This window comes from Mirounga angustirostris, unplaced genomic scaffold (genome assembly GCF_029215605.1).
Source record: "Mirounga angustirostris isolate CCGP_5_RB_7025 unplaced genomic scaffold, mMirAng1.0.hap1 SCAF_9, whole genome shotgun sequence".
Lineage (NCBI taxonomy): Eukaryota > Metazoa > Chordata > Mammalia > Carnivora > Phocidae > Mirounga > Mirounga angustirostris.
The window spans coordinates 10,546,474-10,565,279 of NW_026991717.1; the positions used below are offsets into that span (position 1 = coordinate 10,546,474).

Below are 18,806 nucleotides of genomic sequence, written 5' to 3' on the forward strand. Positions count from 1 at the left end.
AAGGGATAATAAGAAAGATGAAACACTTATGTGAAGACAACCATAAAGCTTTACTGAGAGATAAAACAGAAGACTTACATATATGTCAAGATATACCTTATGAAATTCTAAGAAGATTTATTCTTACACAAATTTCAAATCTTCTTTTGTTTCCTTCTAACTTCAAAGAGTCCATTCAGAATTCAATGAGATTTTTTCCCCCCTCCTCTGGAAACTTGGGACAACTTTGGAAATTTCATTTGGAAAAATACACATGTGAAAATATCCAAGCAGATTCTGAAAACAAAAAGATAGGGACTGGGGGCTAGTTATATATAAAGTGATTAAAAATGTAAAAAAATTAACGTACAAAAATGTAGACACATTCTTAGTAAACCTGTGATATGAAAAAGAAATATTTTGCTTCAGTTGAAGAGAGCTGGTGTTGGGAATATAGTCTCTGTATACAGATGGAGTCAAGAAAGGACAGATGATTAGTAGCTGTTATCATTAAGGGAACACCTGGCTGGCTTAGTTGGTAGAATATGTGACTCTTGATCACTGGGGTAGTGAGTTTGAGCCCCACATTGGATGTAGAGATTACTAAGAAAAAGAAATGAACTTAAAAAAAAATAATAGTTGCCCCTCAGAAGTGTGATTGAGGGATAATAATTAGGATTAGGTTTTGCCATGGGTGACAGAAATCTCAAATAACTGCAGCCTTAAGAAGGTAGGCATTTCCTTTTTCTCTCCTGTAGAAGTCCACACCAGGGACTGCAGGCTCTTTTTATCTTGTTGTTCACCCTTTCATGAGCTCAGCCATGGGCCAAGATGAGACCATCTACATTTTTGGAAGTGGGATGGAAGGAAGAAAAACGGAAGAGAAGAGAGCAAAAAGTACCACTCGTGACATCTCTCAAGGAAATTTTTCAGGAGCTGCTATTTGCACTTATATCTCATTGGCTAAAAACATAGTCACATGGCCAGACTCCTCAGCAAGGGAGTCTGGGAAATGTAGTCTACATTTGGAAAAACGCTAGTTAGGGACACCCAACAGTGATCTGCCACAAGAGGGTCAGGGTGTTATTGAGGAGGAACAGTGACACTTTCTGCTTCATTCTCTCTGTTTTTTCAGTGTTTCACAATATGCATGTCCTATCTGTGACAATTTCAAAAAGAGATAACATTTGAAAAGAGAAAGAAACAAGTGTGAAGGAAATACTCCAGACTGGTAATAGTGGTGATTGCCTTTCAGTGGTGGGGTTATATACTTTTGCATCTTTATGTTATTCTGTATTTCCAAATTTGATTAAAATGAGAATGTTTGACTTTTATATTTAGGAACAAAAGTTCCCTCCCACACCTTCACTATACCTTCCCTCACAACAGGGGAAAGAAAGGACCCAGTCCTGCTCATGCCAAGGAGGTCTGGTTCATCTTTTAGAATGATTGACTTTCGTCTTCTTTTACAGGGCGACAGCCTTTGGCATCCTTAATGGATTATGCAAATTTGGTGCCATCCTGGGAAACACCATCTTTTCTTCTTTTGTTGGGATAACCAAAGTGGTTCCCATTCTTCTGGCCGCTGCGTCTCTCGTTGGGGGTGGCCTGATTGCTCTTCGGCTGCCAGAGACCCGAGAACAGGTCCTGATGTGAACAACCTCTGGGGAAAGAAGATGTTGGAAGAACTTTATCCAAGAACCTTAAATGCACCCATGCTTCCTGTCACTGTCCAGAGGACACGGGAGGAGAAGTTGATTTTGTGACTCCTAGTTTAGGACCCATTTCAGCTGTCAATATGTTTGTAACTCAGGTGACTGATTTGGGGGTGTCCTGAATCACCTTTAGAATCCCAGAGTGGTGTTCTTGGCTTCGGGTCTCCCCAGCCCAAAGCAGGGGAAGAAGGATCACACCTTCCAGTGGGTGCACGCGCTGAGCAAGGACTGTGTATTCCCCCTAGTGAGGTGCAAGGACTTATTTGCATTTCAAAATGAATCTGAGGGTGAGAAACATTTAAGGTCCTCCTCCATAAAGTTTCTCAGAGCCCAATGACCTAACACACTGACTTGTCAGGAAGTTAGAGTCATCATATAAATATTGGGCTTGAAATACAAGATACTTATATTTTTGCATTTAAGAGTATCACCGAGCCTATGTTCCATTTGAAAATTGGCACAATAGCATTGAAGATACTCTAATATAGAAAACCAAATATTTGATCAATATCTATAGAAATCTGCTCCCCCTCAGCCAAGTGTCCTAAGTTTTCCATGACGATTAGGTGGTAAATTTAAGGATGTTATTTATTCCTGTTTTGATCTATTCAAAGAAACTTAATGCGATAGGTATTCTGTAAACTAACTTTGTACATAGCTATATCTGGGTTTAATTTGCAGAAATGGTACCTGCAAATATTTGCCAGTCTTTTAGCCATATTTTGGGAGGAGTTGGTGTTTGGGGTCCCAGGAAATTAGGTCTGATTGAATGAAATGCAACCACAATATCTTATAGCCATTTAACTTGCTGTCAGGAGGATGCACTTCGTAAACTCGTGTTGTACAGTTCATTTAGTCCAGGCACTTTTCTTTGTGTAGGTGGAGTAGTTACTTTTCTCTCTTACACAGATCACTTGTGAAACAAGCTCACCATCGTGGGTACCAGCATTAGATGCTGCTGCACCCCCAGAAACAACAGGAGAAGGGTTCAGGGGCTTCTGGCATTCTCTTTATGGGCAAGAATAAAACACAGTGGACAACATGAGTGATTGAGGGAGGGATGGGGAAGAGTAATCACAGTTCTCCAAAGCATAAATTCTTTGTTTCTTTTTAGCTGTAAAACATGATCCATATTTGTTATCATGGTCAGGTCCCATGAGAAATCTATGCTATGTGTCTCGGTTCAGGACCTTTGAAAACAGATGTCATTGGCATGGGAATCAGGGCATGCAGTGGATGTCAAGTACGTCTCCCTTCAGTGCTCCAAGTGAATTCTTTTCTGAGACTTGCTTGGAACATGAATGGGGGTGGGGTGGGGATGGGGGTGGGGAACCCAGGAAAACTGCTTTGGCAAGGGTCAGCAATAGACTGAAGTCTTGACGACACAGAAAAGGAAGGTTTCATACACCAGAACTGTCTAGCCTGGAAGGAGAGTGAGCTATGAGCTCTCGTCCCTGGAGTCGGACTGGCCGAGGCCCGGTGAGCATCAGTTTGCAAGAACTCATGCTTCAAGTTGATCTGCGATGTTCTGAGTGCTGTCAGGTGCTACACACTCCCTACCAGGCATCTCCAAAAACCGAAGCAGGGTAATGATGACCACATGGAGTGTTTTCTCGGCTTTGGGGAGACACTTGGGTCCCAGGACAGCTTCAGGCCCTCTTTCCGTTGTTTTCTGGAGTAACAGGTAGACAGGAGGAAAGAGTAAATATCACGACACCTTTCCACCTTGGATCTGAGATCAGCTTTAATGGTTAAAATGTTGACTCTGCTTCTCCTGTCTCCAACCTCTTTATTCACTCTTTTTTTTCTTTACAGGGAAAGAAGGCATGTCAACTCTGATTTGACACCCTGATCCCCCCAAATATATAAATATACTATTGTGTATTAATGTTTCTCTCAGTGTTTTATAGGAGTTGCATAACATAAAGGCTACATCAGTAATGAGAGGCCCAGTGTAACATAGCTGTAATCTACTTTCCATATTCTGACTATGAAATACAGTGGCTAGGTCTGTTCAAGAGAATTGTGTAACCTGGAGATGGCCACATCCCTTGTAACATTATTCTTCAATGGGATGATACAATTTAACGAGCAGCTACCACTTAAGAAATTTACAAAGCAGGTAGAGTCTGCATTTGTAGTTAAGGTGGATCTTGTAAATCTCACATCCGATTAATTTTTGAGTGTAGAGATGGCTGCCGTAATTTGGGGGTCAATTCCATTTGGGTTTTCGAGCTCTAATATCTGCATTAACTGTATGGCTCCTTAAACCAACCACCTAACCAACCAAGAGCAGTTCCTGTGTCATCCATCACCTAGGCCTTTGTAAAGGGTGCAGCCAAGCTCTGCAGCCTTCCCTGTCCATGAAGAATTGCCTGGCGCTGGTACCTGGCCTCTTCTTAAATGCTGTCATTCCTGCTGAGATAAATGCTTCTTTAAAAATAGTCTCTGTGGCAGGTCATTGGGGGGATAATGTACAGCATTCCTGGCCAGGCCCTTCTTTTTCATTTCGTGTTCTATCCTGAGAAACTCCCAATGGCATCCTTGTGGCGTGGAAGGAGGAGGTTCTCCTTCACTGAGCAAAGCTGTTCACGGTTCATGATGTATTTTATGATGCCTGTTTTGTTACTTTTAACAGCCTCAACAGTGTTGTGTCATCTCTTGATGCTGAGTTTTGACCTTCTGTTTTATTGGAAATAATTAGTGAAAGCGGTGTGCCTATTTGTGAAGTTTATAGCACATGCACCTGAGGTCATGTGATAAATAACCACATTCCCAGGGTCCCCTGCTACCTTGTATTAGCTCATTAAAAATAATAATAAAAATAATTATAAACAAACTTTTAAGAACTGAGGCTAGAGGTTATTTCCAGACACTAAGGTTTCTTCTGGATTCCTAAGTTGATTGAATCAGTTGGGGTTGGCCTGTTGAGAATCATTTCTTTCACCTTGTTTTGCATATGGGGACCTTGAGAGATCAAATGATGTGACCAAGGAGACAGGTAGCACTGGGAGTGGGTTACAAGGCCTACAGTGATGCTCTCTCTATAATTCTGGAGTAATCTCTCAGTTTGTAATCCCCTACTGCAGGGCCTCCCATTGAGTCTCTGAGGAATGGGATGGTGAGACAAATGTTTAACCTCCATTCCCACAGGCCATTCATAGACAACTCACTTGATTGTCTCACCTGGAATAAATGGAAGGATCATCATACGTATGAAAAGAATGGTATTTATTAATCCATCTAGTCACTGATTCATTCACTTATTCAATAAATCCTTACTGAGCCCATACCGTGTGCTGGGCTCCATGCTAAGTCCCGGGATCCATTGGTAAAAACCCTGGTCATGGTCCCTGCCTCCTTCTACTTACGGCAAGTGGGCAAGATGGTCATTAAGTTGGCAATAAAAACAACGTAGGATGATTTTATCATCAGTAAAATGCACCTTCTGCTTGTAAGAGGATTCTCATTTCCCTACCAGTCAATTGTGGATTTCTGAATCTCATTGTTTTCTTTCCTGTTTCTCTTTTCCTCAAGGAGTGTGCTAATTTCTTATCTTCATAAACCAGGTAAGGGAAAAGGCACCCCAGCTCATTTTCTCCAGAAAATACTCCGTTTTTACTTCATTAACTTTGCAGAGGGTTGTATATGGAAGAAGGGGTGGGGGCCCAGAATGCAAGCAGGACATTGGGTAGTGGGCAAGGCTCCCAGTAGTCCCAGGAAAGTGGTTTTCACTTTCACAGTTGGCTCTTCTAGGGGGCATCTGAACTAACACTGACCAATCTTTGGGGTTTGGTTAGGATTAGGTTGGATAACATACAACTGAAACCCCAACCAGCAGGTTTAGAGTATATTCATAATAAGTTAAAGGTTTATTTCTCTCTTGTATTAAGGAAATCTGGAGGAAAGAAAGCCATAGCTGGTATGGTTGCTTTGTGATCTGATTATTGGGAACAGATTCCTGCCTTTAGGCTCCTCAATTTTTAGTGCACTTTTTCCATGAGGTTGCCTCAGGGACGGGGATGGCAATTTTCCAGCTGGTCCTCACATCCACAGTTCAGGCAGGAAGCAGAAGGGAGGGCAAGGGGCAAAGGGGCGGCACCTCCCACCTAAGCCCACCTCCCTTGAAACTATTCTCTTAGATGCTCCTTCCAGTTGCTTCCATATGTATATCATCGACCTGAAATGGCTGGGAAATACACCGTTTCCCTGGGAACACTGCCATCCTTCCTCCAAATTGAGGATCCTGGTACTAAGGGAAGAGGGGAGAAAGGATAGGGTGGCTCATGATTCTTGAACTTTAGTGTGTATCAGAATCACCTGGAGGGGCATTCAAACTCACACTGCTGGGCCCCACCCGCAGCTGAAATGGAGAATACACATTTCTAACAACTCCCAAGCGATGTTGTGTCAGTCCTTGGGCCATATTTTGAGCAGCACTGACAGCCTGCCAATCTGATTTGTTGGGGAAGCTCTAGTACCCTGATCATTTAAATCTAGCCCAACCAGAAACTCACAAAAGCTAGCTGCTCATGAAAAATGCTCACTATCTTCCTTGAGTTCGGAGACGCTCTGTGAGTAGCAGTGATCAGTAACTAAAGAGCATCAATAAAAATACTTCCTTCCCTAGAAACTGCTTGGTTTCACTCAGGCCTTGAGCTTATGAGCCTATGTCTATTTGTAGGCCTCTAATTATTTCCTAGGCTCAGCAGAGGGTGGACACCCTTTCACCTGGGGTCAATGAGCTCTGTTTTGCCTGTTTCCATGTGGTAATGATTTTTACAGACACAAATGTATTTGTGGCACATTGTCATTCACTAGGCCTTATATTGGTTCTCTTTGCTACTAGAAGTTTTCTCCTGTCTAGGGGTGCCCAGGAGGCAATAAAGACATACCTAGGTGCGACCCTGACCTGCTGACAGTCAACCTGAACTTGGTTTGGAAATGTTTCTTGAAAAAGGAGAAAAGATTTCTCCTTTAGGTAAGAGAAAGTCAGAGTGGGATAAATTCCTTTACTTAGACCTCATTCAACACATATTTACAGGATGGCTCCCGTGTGTCCCGTGGTCACAGGTCCCTACCTTTAAGTGGTCCCCACCCCCCTGACCCCGGCTAAAGCTTTGTGCTTTTGTGGGGAGCTGTGTTGTGTTCAGGTACAGCCCTAGGAACAGTTTGGAAATAAATCCCTTTGCATTTAAGGCAAGCTTAAATCCCATTTCATTTAATTTTCTTAAGTATGGGGAGGAAATTTATATGCATGGTTTTGGTGACAGCAATGAAGTTTCTAAAAAGATTAATGATGAAATGAAACAGAGACTAGAGCTATCCAAAAAGGTTAACTGGAGGAATAAAAGTTACATCATTGCTAATTACAGAATGAAGAGGGGCTCTGCTTAGCAGGACTGTAATACACCTGGAAATTTTGAACCATGAGCCGAGTCCCTGTCCCCTCACCTGAAACACATACTTAGCTGTCCGTGCACCTCTGGTCCTGCTGGCTTAAATGATTTTTAAAATTTCAGAGATGATAGGGCGCCTGGGTGGCTCAGTCAGTTAAGCATCTGCTTTTGGCTCGGGTCATGATCCCAGGGTCTTGGGATCAAGGTCTGCATCGGGCTCCCTGCTCCTCGGGGAGCCTGCTTCTCCCTCTGCTTCTGCCTCTCTCTCTGTCTCTCATGAATAAATAAATAAAATCTTTTAAAAAAATTTCGGAGATGATAAATATGTATTCCTTCAGAAAGGGACTGTCCTCTATCCAAGTTAATGTGGCTGCCACATTTGATAATTTTGCTGGGAAGAGGGGTCTGTTTACTCAGTGACTGTCACTCAAACCCACTGTCCCGTCCTCCACTTCTTATATACAATATATAATCTCAGTTATTCTGATTTCTCAAAATCAGCCTGTGTGATTTCAATAGCGCATGAATAGAAGACCCATAAAAAATGTCTTTGCAGGAAAATCAGACTTTGGACTATGTCACAAACGACTGCTTTAAAAATACTCAGAAAAACAAGTAGTAAGCTAAAGATGAACACATTTTAAGTAACTCTTATTTATTAATGTGTTTCTCCCCCAAAATTACAAAGCAAATTCCATCGACCTCAAAAATACTTGAAAGTGATAAAACTAAACTTTAAAATATGTTTTATGATATAGCTTGCTTTTTAACTTGGAGTTGGTCAGTTGGAGTCAAGAAAACCCAAGTTTAACAAATGTTTGGAGTGGATCACTGATAGCTGATTTGCTGGTCTTTGTACTAATGATTTTAATAAGGACAATTTACAGAAACCTGCCAAGTCTATATATTTTACAGTGGAAAAAAACCTATAAACCAAAGCTTTTTTTTAAGATTGATTTATTTATTTATTTGGGAGAAGGAGAGAGAGAGAGAGAACATGAGCGGGAGGGGCAGAGTGAGAGAGAGAGAGAATACCAAGCAGACTCCATGCTGAGCACAGACCCAGACTTGGGGCTTGATTTCACGACGCTGAGATCACGACCTGAGTGGAAACCAAGAGTCAAACGTTCAACTGACTATGTTACCCAGGTACCCCAAAGATTCGCAATTAGAATATAGGTTGTCCATTGCTGAGATGTGTGTTAGAACTCAGGCTGTCACGAGTAAAGCATAAAAAGGGTATTGATGTGTATCCAGCACATTTAACACATTATTTTGAAAGATAGCTCTCAACATTTTAAAATTACATTTGGGGGAAGATGGAGGTATTTGTGACATATCAAAATACTCCCACAGCATAGATATGAAAACTCTTATTGTTTAATATACATGCCATGGATTAGACAGCTTTGATTTGGGCTATTTTCACATAAGGGATAACATCTAAAAGATATTTTAAAATTTATACGTGTGAAACACTGATCAAGTAGTTAAACACAGATTTGTCAATTCCACTACATTTCAAATGAGGTCAAACATTAAAATAGCTGATCTGTACATTTCTGGTTTCAGGAATGGAGGAGTATATAAGGTTATTTTTCTGCATGAGATTTGGCCCCAGCTTTTTTGGTCCATCTGAATCTCGGAGGTCCCCAAATCTGAGAGATGAAAGGAGTGTCTGTATCTTTTGTTATCCCTTCTCTGTTCTTGATGTGATGGGTTAGGTAGATACAGCAGGCTGAGGTATTAGGAAGTGTACGGGTGTATCTTTCCATACCAATTTGTGCTTATGAATCTTTTTTCTATTTCAAAGTAGTAGGCTATATTTGGAAAGTCCAAACTAAGCCTCCAGGTTCCAAAGAGCGATGCTGGGGGAATTAAGAGCTTTTATTCTCTGGTGGGAGGGGGGCCGAGAGACATGCCATTTTGGGGGAGAGGTCAAAAGTATTCAGATGTGGGTGACTATTCATGGTCTTCCTGAATATTTGGCCAGCAGTTCTGAATCTTTTCTACAGCCACTGCTACAAACGCGGCTATCTCAGTCCTTGGACTGGATGAGACACTTTTCCTAGCCGGCCAGGCATAGAGGTTAAGCAGTGATGTCTACCATAGCAGTTTGCTCCCGGAACAGTGGTGTCTGGGAAAAAGTTAAAGGCACTCTCGCCAGGTATTTTGGTGGCTCAGTGAGTGCTCTAAGATTTGTAAAGAATACTTTGTGGGATAGAAGGCACTGGTAAAACCATCGCTGTTGATGAAATACGCTGACACACAGCCAGGGGAGGAAGGAGGTGTTTCTCTGGAAGCCTGCCATCTTTCTGCCAAGCACCTTCAAGTTGAGATGATGAAAAGTCAGGTATATTTCACAGACCTGTGTCATACTGACCTGTCCGTCCCATGGCCATGAGGAGAACAGAGCCACATGCTGTAAACCATGAAAAGAAAGTCTGCAGGTGATGGGCAGAGAAACCCATTACCAAAGGTTGCAATGACTTGATGACTGGCTAGATAAACCTCGGCCATATGTCTATCTAGAGCTGTTTGGATACGTCTGTCAACAATGCCATGTGTAGTGAATGCATCCACTGAACGATTAAGCTCACACTGCGAATACGGAGTGACCAGAGCCATTTTTGTTTTCCTATTTTTCACGCTCTAGTTTCCCTCTGTCTTTAAGTGTTTTCTATCTGACTGTCCGTGGAAAGTGGAATTGCTATGATGACCTAAGCATTTTTGTTCTTTAGTATATTAAAATAGTAGAAACATTTGATTTGGTGATTGGTGACGAAAATTTTAACCTTTAATACTTTGTGATTCACATATTAGCAAACCCCTCTTGAGGACTTACTGTATGACAAGGAATGTGATAAAGATTACCTCCTTTAATTATCATAATAACCTAATGATGTAAATGTTGGGTTTTTGTTTTGTTTTTTTTTTCCCTTGAGAGATGGGGAATCTGAAATGTAGAAAGGCAGAATAACTCGCCAAAGGCCAAAGAGCTGTTAAGAGGTGAGGCCAAGGACTGGTCCTTCATCACTGGGCATACAATATAGTGTAATCATATCCCTGAGCTCCTCCCAAAGAAGCCTGGGTGTAGATTAGTCATTGGCTGCAGATGTTTCCAGGCCACCAAGACGATATTAACCAAATTAGATGCCATCTTAAATTCAGAGAATGCCACAGAACGGTGATTATTTAATAATCACTTCTTGCTTAATGATGAATGGACAGATGAAGAATCACAATAGTTGGGTGGTGAGAAGCAGTTAAATGTCACATTTAAAATATTTAATCGCTGGATGGATTCAAACACTGGCCTAACACTGCACCCATAGCTCTGGATCAGAGTCTAGGAGGTCCCTTGCTTCGCCAAGCATCAAAGCATTATTGGATGGTGGGGAGCTCCAGGGGGCGTCCAAAGGAGAGTCCTGGTTCTGGGGTGGTGGTGGGGGTACGGGAGGCATAGGGTGGTGGCTTTTTGCCAACTAGTATAGAAGCATTTCAGTATTTTAACAAGTATGGAAGTACCAGTGTGAATTGACTGCGTAGAAACCTTGGGGGCCGCAACTGGTCAATCCCAGTGTGGTATCTCTTTCTGGTGGTGTTTTCCAAGGACTTCCTAAGGCTGCTGAGACTTGCCATTAATTGAAAAACTGTGAGAGGTTGGATTCAGATTCTACCACGGACACTGTTTGCTTGATTCCTATAACACTAGAGGGCAGTAACTACCTTGAAGATGTAAAACAGGTTTCTACTCCAGGGTTGATAAGCCTTTCATCCCAGTCTCTGTCAAGTGGAATGAGACAGCTTTTGCAAAACCGTGCATATTTCCCCTCTTTAACAGCATCCAAATGTAGAGATGATTCCAGAACACATTTGCTGGAGAGCCCAGGGTATTTTTCAACCATGTGCAATGTACTCCAGCCTGACATAGAAAGACCTTCCTAATCTTGGTGGCGGACTCATCTAGATCAGGTTAAGCAAACATTTATTAAATGCCCATGTAGAAACACCTAGCACCATCCCAGCAGATGGCTGGCATTTAGCCCATGCTTATTTAACGAGTCCTTCTCCATTTACTGTTGCTGGGTGATTTCATATAGGCAAAACCTCGGGGTGTGCCTGGGAACTTGAGAAGATGAAGTGTTATAAATGGGAATGCAGAAGTGAGTGGTGCTTTGTATATTCATAACATGCGTACTCAAAGATTGAGCTCTTCCATGTATGGGAGGTGGCCCTGACATTAACCATATTTAAAGACGTGTAGCCACTGCCCTAACTGGGCTCATGGGAGCAAATCTTTCCAGCACAACTGATCCATGGAAAGGTGGTCAGATACACTAGGAGAAGCTCAGTTTGGAAGCCCAGAGGTTCTTGGCTCCCTTCCTAACTTGCGTGATCAAGGGAAAGGCTGTGAGTCCTTGGGCTGGTTGCTTAATCCCAATTTCCTCATCTTTAAGATAGAAGAGGTGGAGAAATGGGTGTAAGGCCCCTCCAAGTTTTGACTTTCTACAGTGAGAACAATGTACCTTAGGGAAGGCTTACAAAGCAAAACACAGAAATAGAATTTTTGAGTGCTATTCTTGGTAGGACACAAGGAAGAAGATGAATGTAATATTAGGTATGTTTCATTTTGAAATTATTGACAGGATGTACTTTGCTTGCTCCCCACAGTGACTTCTGCTGAAGGAAAAAGCTGCAGATATCCTAAGTGTAATGTGGAGGGAAATCTGAAATCTGGGCTCAGGGCTAACTTAAAGAAAAAAAGAAAAATGAAGTTTCTATGGAGAAGATTTATGTTCAGATGTTAACTGAGATATTTACAAAATAGCGACAGGAAACTTTATTTAGCTATAACATGGAGATAATCAGGCCAGAAATTGAGAGAGAGAGAGAGAGAGAGATGTGTAGCTAGAAATTCCCAGGGTTCAAATCCTGGTTCTGTCATTTACTAGATGAGTAACCTTGGGCAAGTGAGAGACCTCTCTGAGTCTCCTTTTTCTCATTCAATGTCTGTAAATGTTAGTTGCTTCCTCCTTTTGCCTTCCTTCCCTTGAATTTGTAGTTCTAAGAAAAAAAAAAGTGTTTCCTGTTTCATCTATTCAGTACAAATAATTCTCTGAAGCCAGTGGGTAGAGAGTACCCAGCAAGCAAGTGTAGAAAAATCACAATACACTAAGTCTGGCCTGAAAAAACCATGCCATTTGCAGAATGTTCCACAGCTAAAGATGAGCACACAGAGAAAGGAGACCAGAAAGACAGATGGGTGAAGGATCTGGAAATGTGTCTGAGCATGAGTCCTGGTGTATATCATGAAGTGGACCTTCCTGGCATTAGTCTGCACAGCAGAATCTTTTTTGGCTGGAGAAGAAGAGACAGTTGTGTGTACCATGCCTGGGGGAAAGAAGGGTGGGGAAGAAAATGTTGTCTCAGAGATCGGTCACTGGATACTCCTTGGACTTGCATGGGAGCCTTGGGCGGGGGGATGGGGAGGCTGTGGGGCTGTGAACAGCAACCCTAGCAATGGTGCTAGTGGGGACAGCTTTGTGGAGGGCTGTACATCAAAATGGGGAACCAAAGCTGGCAGATGAACTTGAGAAAAGCGCTTATATGCAAATGTGTGGCACCTCTTCCAGAAATAACCAGGTGGACTTCCAGAAATAACCAGGTAAAATTCTTAATGGGATTGGAAATCCTAAATTAACAGCCTGGAGAAAATTTTAAGAGACGTAGTTGATTACTGTAAATGTGACCCACTTTACAGGAAACTTAGAGACCTAGGCCATGCGCCATGTGAAGAATGACAGAGGGAGATTCAGGTTTCCTAGTAGAAAATGGGTGTAAGAAGACTGAGTGAAGTTCAGCAGAAACTGCTGTCTCTTCCAAAACTCTGGTGTTAGGGTCTCATTGAGTCTGAATGCAATGCCTGAGACACCAATAGAATGTTCCAGAATTGCATGTTTTCATGATTTGATCATACGTATTTCCTTTTTTTTGGCCTGCCTTATATTAAAGAACTTCAACTTCATGATTTTGTTAAAGGAATTTTGGCAAGCAAGATAATGGACTATCCACAATTTACATAATCTTGCTTAAAAATCAATATCATACGTGCATGAAGTTCTCCGATGTAATTTTCACTGCATAGAGGATTTTCCCCCTGGGGAAACTAGCCTAAAGGAAAGAGGATCAAAAGGAGAGACAGAGAGATTAGGTGATGGGAACAGAAGAGCACAGAAGGCGAGGAGGAGGCCAGGACATGGATGAAGGCCAGGTCAGAAGGGACAGCAGGTGGTGCACACAGAAGCAAAAAAGAGGTCATTGTGAGAAATTCTAGGAAGACAGAAGGAGAGCGGGTTCAGAAATTCTGATTCCTCCAACAGGGGAAACTGAAGAGGTGCAGAATCATAGATTATAGGCTTAGGTCACCACAGTGCATTCCAACAGATTGGATTCGTGTCTGGGGCTGCAGACAGTTTCCGATGGATGTACATCCAGCAGAGTAGAGTATTTGGAGAAAATTCTAAAGAGGGAAATGGGGAACTGCACCCTGGATCAGAGATGGACAGTCAGGTGTTTAATACCACATGCCCAAGGAATGACCAGGTGTTCCAGAACAGTGTCTGCCTATCCTCTGCCCTCATTGTGACTCCTCTGATGGGGGGATTGCCTACCTCTGGGGCACCACTTTGAATCCTCACTTTGCCTCATTTCAGATAATGATGCTGTGGGAATCAATCCACACAGGCTTTCCTGCAGTTTCCTGCAGGTGTGACCTGACTGCACCCTCCTCCGGTCCCTGCTGTGAACCTACTGCTTGCTGCCTCTGACATTTCTGACACCGTAGCTCGGCACACCCAAAGAACTGCTTAGTACTCACGAATGCTCCACTCTGAAATAGAGGGGAGTCCATGCCCTGCAGGGGAAGCCCTGGGCCATCAGGGGACAGTAACCTAGGATAAATGCTTTCCCCTTTCTTACCCCAGGAGGATGATTCAGAGACACATTTCATGACTTCTCAGGTGATCGTGTGTGAGTAAGTTGCCCAGGAGTGAGGGCCAATTACAGAATGCAAATACTTCTTTTTTTTTTTTAAGATTTTATTTATTTATCTGAGGGGGAGAGAGAGAGAGAGATAGAAAGAAGGGGGAGGAGCAGAGGAAGAGGGAGAGGGAGAGAGAGAATCTCAAGCAGACTCCCTGCTGAGCATGGAGCCCATTGCGGGGCTCGATCCCACAACCCTGAGATCATGACCTGAACTGAAATCGAGTCAGACACTCAACCGACTGAGCCACCCAGGTGCCCCTGCAAATGCCTCTTTGTGTCGGTTTCCTTAGTCTCCTTTCCCTCCCCCATCCCTCAGTCCTGCTCGCTGGAATCATTCTCCCAAATAAACAACTCTGACGTCAACCTTTGTCTCAGGCTCTACTCCAGGCTAACACAAAATAATAGACTGAGTGAGAAGGAGATAAGGATTGCCTCCCTGGGAAGGTTTCTTGCACATACCTATCACCATGGGGACTAGGGGTAGGAGGGGCATCAGGACAAACAATGAGGACACTTTCTCCATCCTTTGCTTTGGAGGGGTGGAACATGCGTGAGGCAGGATTCTCCCTGGTTAAGGACACTCCTTTTTCAGTTTCCCTGCTCTTCAGAGATCATTTCACATAAAACACAGATTTTCAGACTTAAAATCCCATATACGTTTCTCCATACCAAAGACTCTCAGTTTCTCCTGGGCTTAGTTTTAAGATATGGTTTCCAGATCTGCTCATGGACTTTTCCTCTAGCTCATGAATGCAGATCTATTCATCAATGTTCCCCTGGAATCGGTCTCCTGAGCACCAGACATCCCACCAGCTGTGGCCCGACTAAAGCAATTGCAGGGGAATTCTTGCCTCTTGTCTTGGAGATTTAGTTCTTGGTCCAATAGGTGGGACCCGGATTGTTGAATGCAGATCTTGGCTTTCAGAGAATTCAATTGCAGTGTTAGAAGCACTAATTACCTGCTTTAAAAACCAACATTATTAGCCAAGAATAATTATTATGGCAAGGAAAGTAAAAACAATCAGGAAGGGACACATCTTTAAAACCACCTTCAATTTCAGCTCTCCTCCAAGCGGAGCCGGGAATGCACAAATCCCCCATTCTCCTCCTATTAAAAAGGAAATCCTCAACAGCAAGCAATCTGCTACTGAATTCCATTTATATTTTTTACCTTCGGTGTGAATAGTAATTAGACATAGTGACGAAAACACAACATGTGGTGGTTCGTACAACTTTTGGTATTTGTTATTTTAAACTCATTTTCAGGACATAAATGAGTTTTGGAGTTTGAGTTGTGGTTGGTGGGTAAAACATGTCAAGTGTGTGCATGTTTTTTTGTGTGTGTGGGGGGGGTGGGTATCATAGTGAGGCTTCATGGTTACCATGACTACACCATGAAACTCCCCTGGCAACTTGAACAGTGTATGGGCAAAAGGAGGGTTTGAAAAATCGTACAAATGAAATCAGAGGGGGTTACAAGTTCCCAAATTGGAAAACTGTATTTCCTTAAATACCACTACCATCTGGGCACATTCTCTTTTAAGATTCTGTACTCCAGATGCATTTTTGTCAAACAAAGCAGAGTTATCTTTAGTAGTATAACATGGAAGGAGCAGTGACTGAATGTAATAATTTTAAGGAAATCTGGGAATTGGTTTCACAGTGATGCTGGATTTAACTGGCATTGCTGGGGTCTCTGTGCCACATAAATAAAATATCCCTTCAAGGGGAGCAACCTTGTTGAATGAGGGGGGACGATCTGGACAACATGACAATTCTCATCATCCTCCCCTAGCCTGTACCTGCCCCATCTTTTCTCGGCCTGCCTGGGCTCCCAAGCATGCCACAACTTTGGGGAAACACAACAAAAGGAAGGAGGATGAGGATGAACCACTGCCTTGAGGCCTCAGGTTCTACACCTGCAAATAATCAGGTTTGGGGTAAAAAGTCTTCCAGATCTTTTGCTTGTCATTTTACATTTTCATTAATTACAAATGTTGTATAACGTCAGTTGATTGAACAGAGACGTCTGGAATGATAGCGTGAGGAGCTCCACTGATCCACTCACCTGTGAAACTGGTAAAAATATTTTAAAAACCCAACCATTAAGAACCTCTGGGGATGGTCTTATGGGCAAGCAGCAAGTGAAAAAAACATCTGTTTGAAAAAAATACCTATGAAAATTTGGTAAGAAAGGGCAGAGTGTGTAGCATTTGAATCAAGACCACTTCCTTTCTCACCACTCCTGCTCAGCAAAGAGGAGACTCCAGTCCAGGCTCCACACAGCTAAGATCCAGGTGAGTGGGTGTGGGAGGTAGGGACTCCCTTCTTCTGCCCAGCCCCCACTTGTGGGACAATGTTCTACCTTGGGCACTGTGTGCTGTCAGTACTGGGGTTGCCTTTGCCAGAGCATATGAGGTGGTGGTTCCATACCAGGAAAGGCAAGCCGAGGAGACTTGAGGCTGTACCTCCCTCTCAACCCCAACCTGATGCTCAGCACATCCAGCCAAGTGCACTCTTATCAAAGCTTGCCCTCCTCCTCATCACCAGCTCCAGGGATGTCACTCAGAGATTTGCCCAGGGGATAAACGGACCATAGGACGGATAGCTCCTAATCTCTTCAGGCCAGTGTGGAGAAGTTCAAACCTAAGGGCGCTCTCAAGGACAGAGAAGGTTGTGGTGAAAGGTAACTGGGGGGAGACTCATGAATTTAATGAAGATGCAGCACAAAGTGTAGGCAGGCTAGTTTTCAGGAGAGAACTGGGGAATAAAGACAGCTGGGAGGAGCCCTTCTGGGGTCAGAACGAATATCAGACACAAACAGAAACGTTTCCTCCAAAGGGGTCACCATTTGATTGGATTAGCGGAGAGAGCACTTTATGCCATCTGGCATTGTTGAAAACAACTGACAAGGAGTAGAGTTTAAGAGGGGGGCAAAATCAGGGGAAGAGAGAAAGAGAGCCCAACCAATACCTTCATTATCCTGGAATGACTGTGGGATTCCTCAGATCTGCACCTCCCTGAGGAGCAACCCCAGAGGCTTGACGCTGAGTGTGTGTGTTGGGGGTGGGGAGGGGTGTGTGGAATAGACTTCACTAAAATCCAGACACCAAAAAATGTGCAAATAACAAAACAAGCGTTGAAGGGGACACCAGTACCCCGAGTTGCTAAAATATATAATCTCAAATGTCCAGTTACCAACAGAAAGTTGGTAAAGGCCTATAAAGAAACAGGAAAGTAGGACCTACATATGAGGTGAAAAAAAGAAGACAATAGAAACTGCTTGTGGGAGTGACCAGATGTTGGATTTAGCAACCAAAGACTTCAAAGTAGCCTTTGTCCATATGTTCACAGAATTGAAGGAAACCACGATTAAAGAAGTAAAGGAAGGTGTGATGGCAATGTCATATCAAATAGAGAATATTCAAAAAGAAATTGAAATTATAACATACAGCTAAGCGGAAATTCTGGAGTTGAAAAATACATAACTGGAATAAAAATTTACTACAGGGGCTCAACAGTTAATTTGACGTGGCAGAAACAAGAATTATCAAACTTGTAGATTAAAAGAGACTGTGCAAGATGAGAAATAGAAAAAAGAATGAATGAAAATGAGGAACATCTTAGAGAAACATGGGGACCGTCAAGCGTACCAGTGTATGTGTAATGGGTGTCCCAGGAGAGGAGAGAGAGAAAGGAGAAAATGTTCAAAGAAATAATGGCTTGGGTAGCTCAGTCAGTTAAGCATGGTTGACTCTTGATTTTGGCTCAGGTCATGATCTCAGGGTCATGAGATCAAGCCCTGCATTGGGCTCTGTGCTGAGTGTGGAGTCTGCCTGAGATTCTCTATCTCCCTCTCTTTCTGCATCTCCCTGCCCTGGCTCATGCTCTTTCTCACTCTCTCAAATAAATAAATAAAATAGAGGTGAGGGGCGGAGCAAGATGGCGGAGGAGTAGGAGACCTGGATTTTGTCTCCTCTCAGGAATTCAGCTGGATAGGGATCAAACCAATCTGAACACCTACGAACTCAACAGGAGATCGAAGAAAAGAAGAGCAACAACTCTCTGAACAGAAAAGCGACCACTTTCTGGAAGGTAGGACGTGCGGAGAAGTGAATCCGAGGTGACATTCGGGAGGATAGATGGCGGGGGAGGGGCCTCCGTCGGCCGCTTCTGGCAAGTGATAGAACCATGGAGCACAAAATTGGAATTTTAGAAGTCTGCTCTGCTGAGGGACGTCACTCAGGTGGCTAAGCGGGGGGTGGAACCCTCATGGGACAGTGTGGACTCAGGACCCTCGGGGTCACAGAAAGACCAGGGGTACCTGAGTGCGGCAGAGCTCCCAGGTATTGGATGGGGAAGCCGACTGCAGAGACAGAGCCCAGGCTCGGGCTCTCAGCTCGGGGTGGCCATAAACCGTGATCCGCAGCACAGTCGGGCCACTGCTCCTTTAGTAGGGAACCAACAAGCGGCAGATCCAGGGAGACTCACCTTCTTCCTCCAGGAGGAGCTGTGCGGGAGCGCACCGCAGGGATCTGCTGGGTTTGGAGACTCCACACAGGGTTGGGTGCCAGACAGAAACACGCGGTCACAGGCTGGGTGAGCACGGAGTGAGGCCGGAGACCGGGGAGACGGGAGTGACTGATGGCTTTTCTCTGGGGGCTCA

General features: G+C 43.5%; 1 protein-coding gene across 1 annotated transcript in view; it reads left to right on the forward strand.

The window, feature by feature from the left end:
• The window catches only part of SV2B (synaptic vesicle glycoprotein 2B), a 67,750-nt gene extending 64,767 nt beyond the window's left edge, over positions 1-2,983 (forward strand). Inside the window, exon 12 of the mRNA XM_045899462.3 lies at positions 1,452-2,983. Within this exon, the coding sequence (XP_045755418.1) occupies positions 1,452-1,635 (184 nt within the window). The 3' untranslated portion in view covers positions 1,636-2,983. The remainder of the gene's footprint in view (positions 1-1,451) is intronic.
• The last annotated feature ends 15,823 nt before the right edge of the window (positions 2,984-18,806 follow it).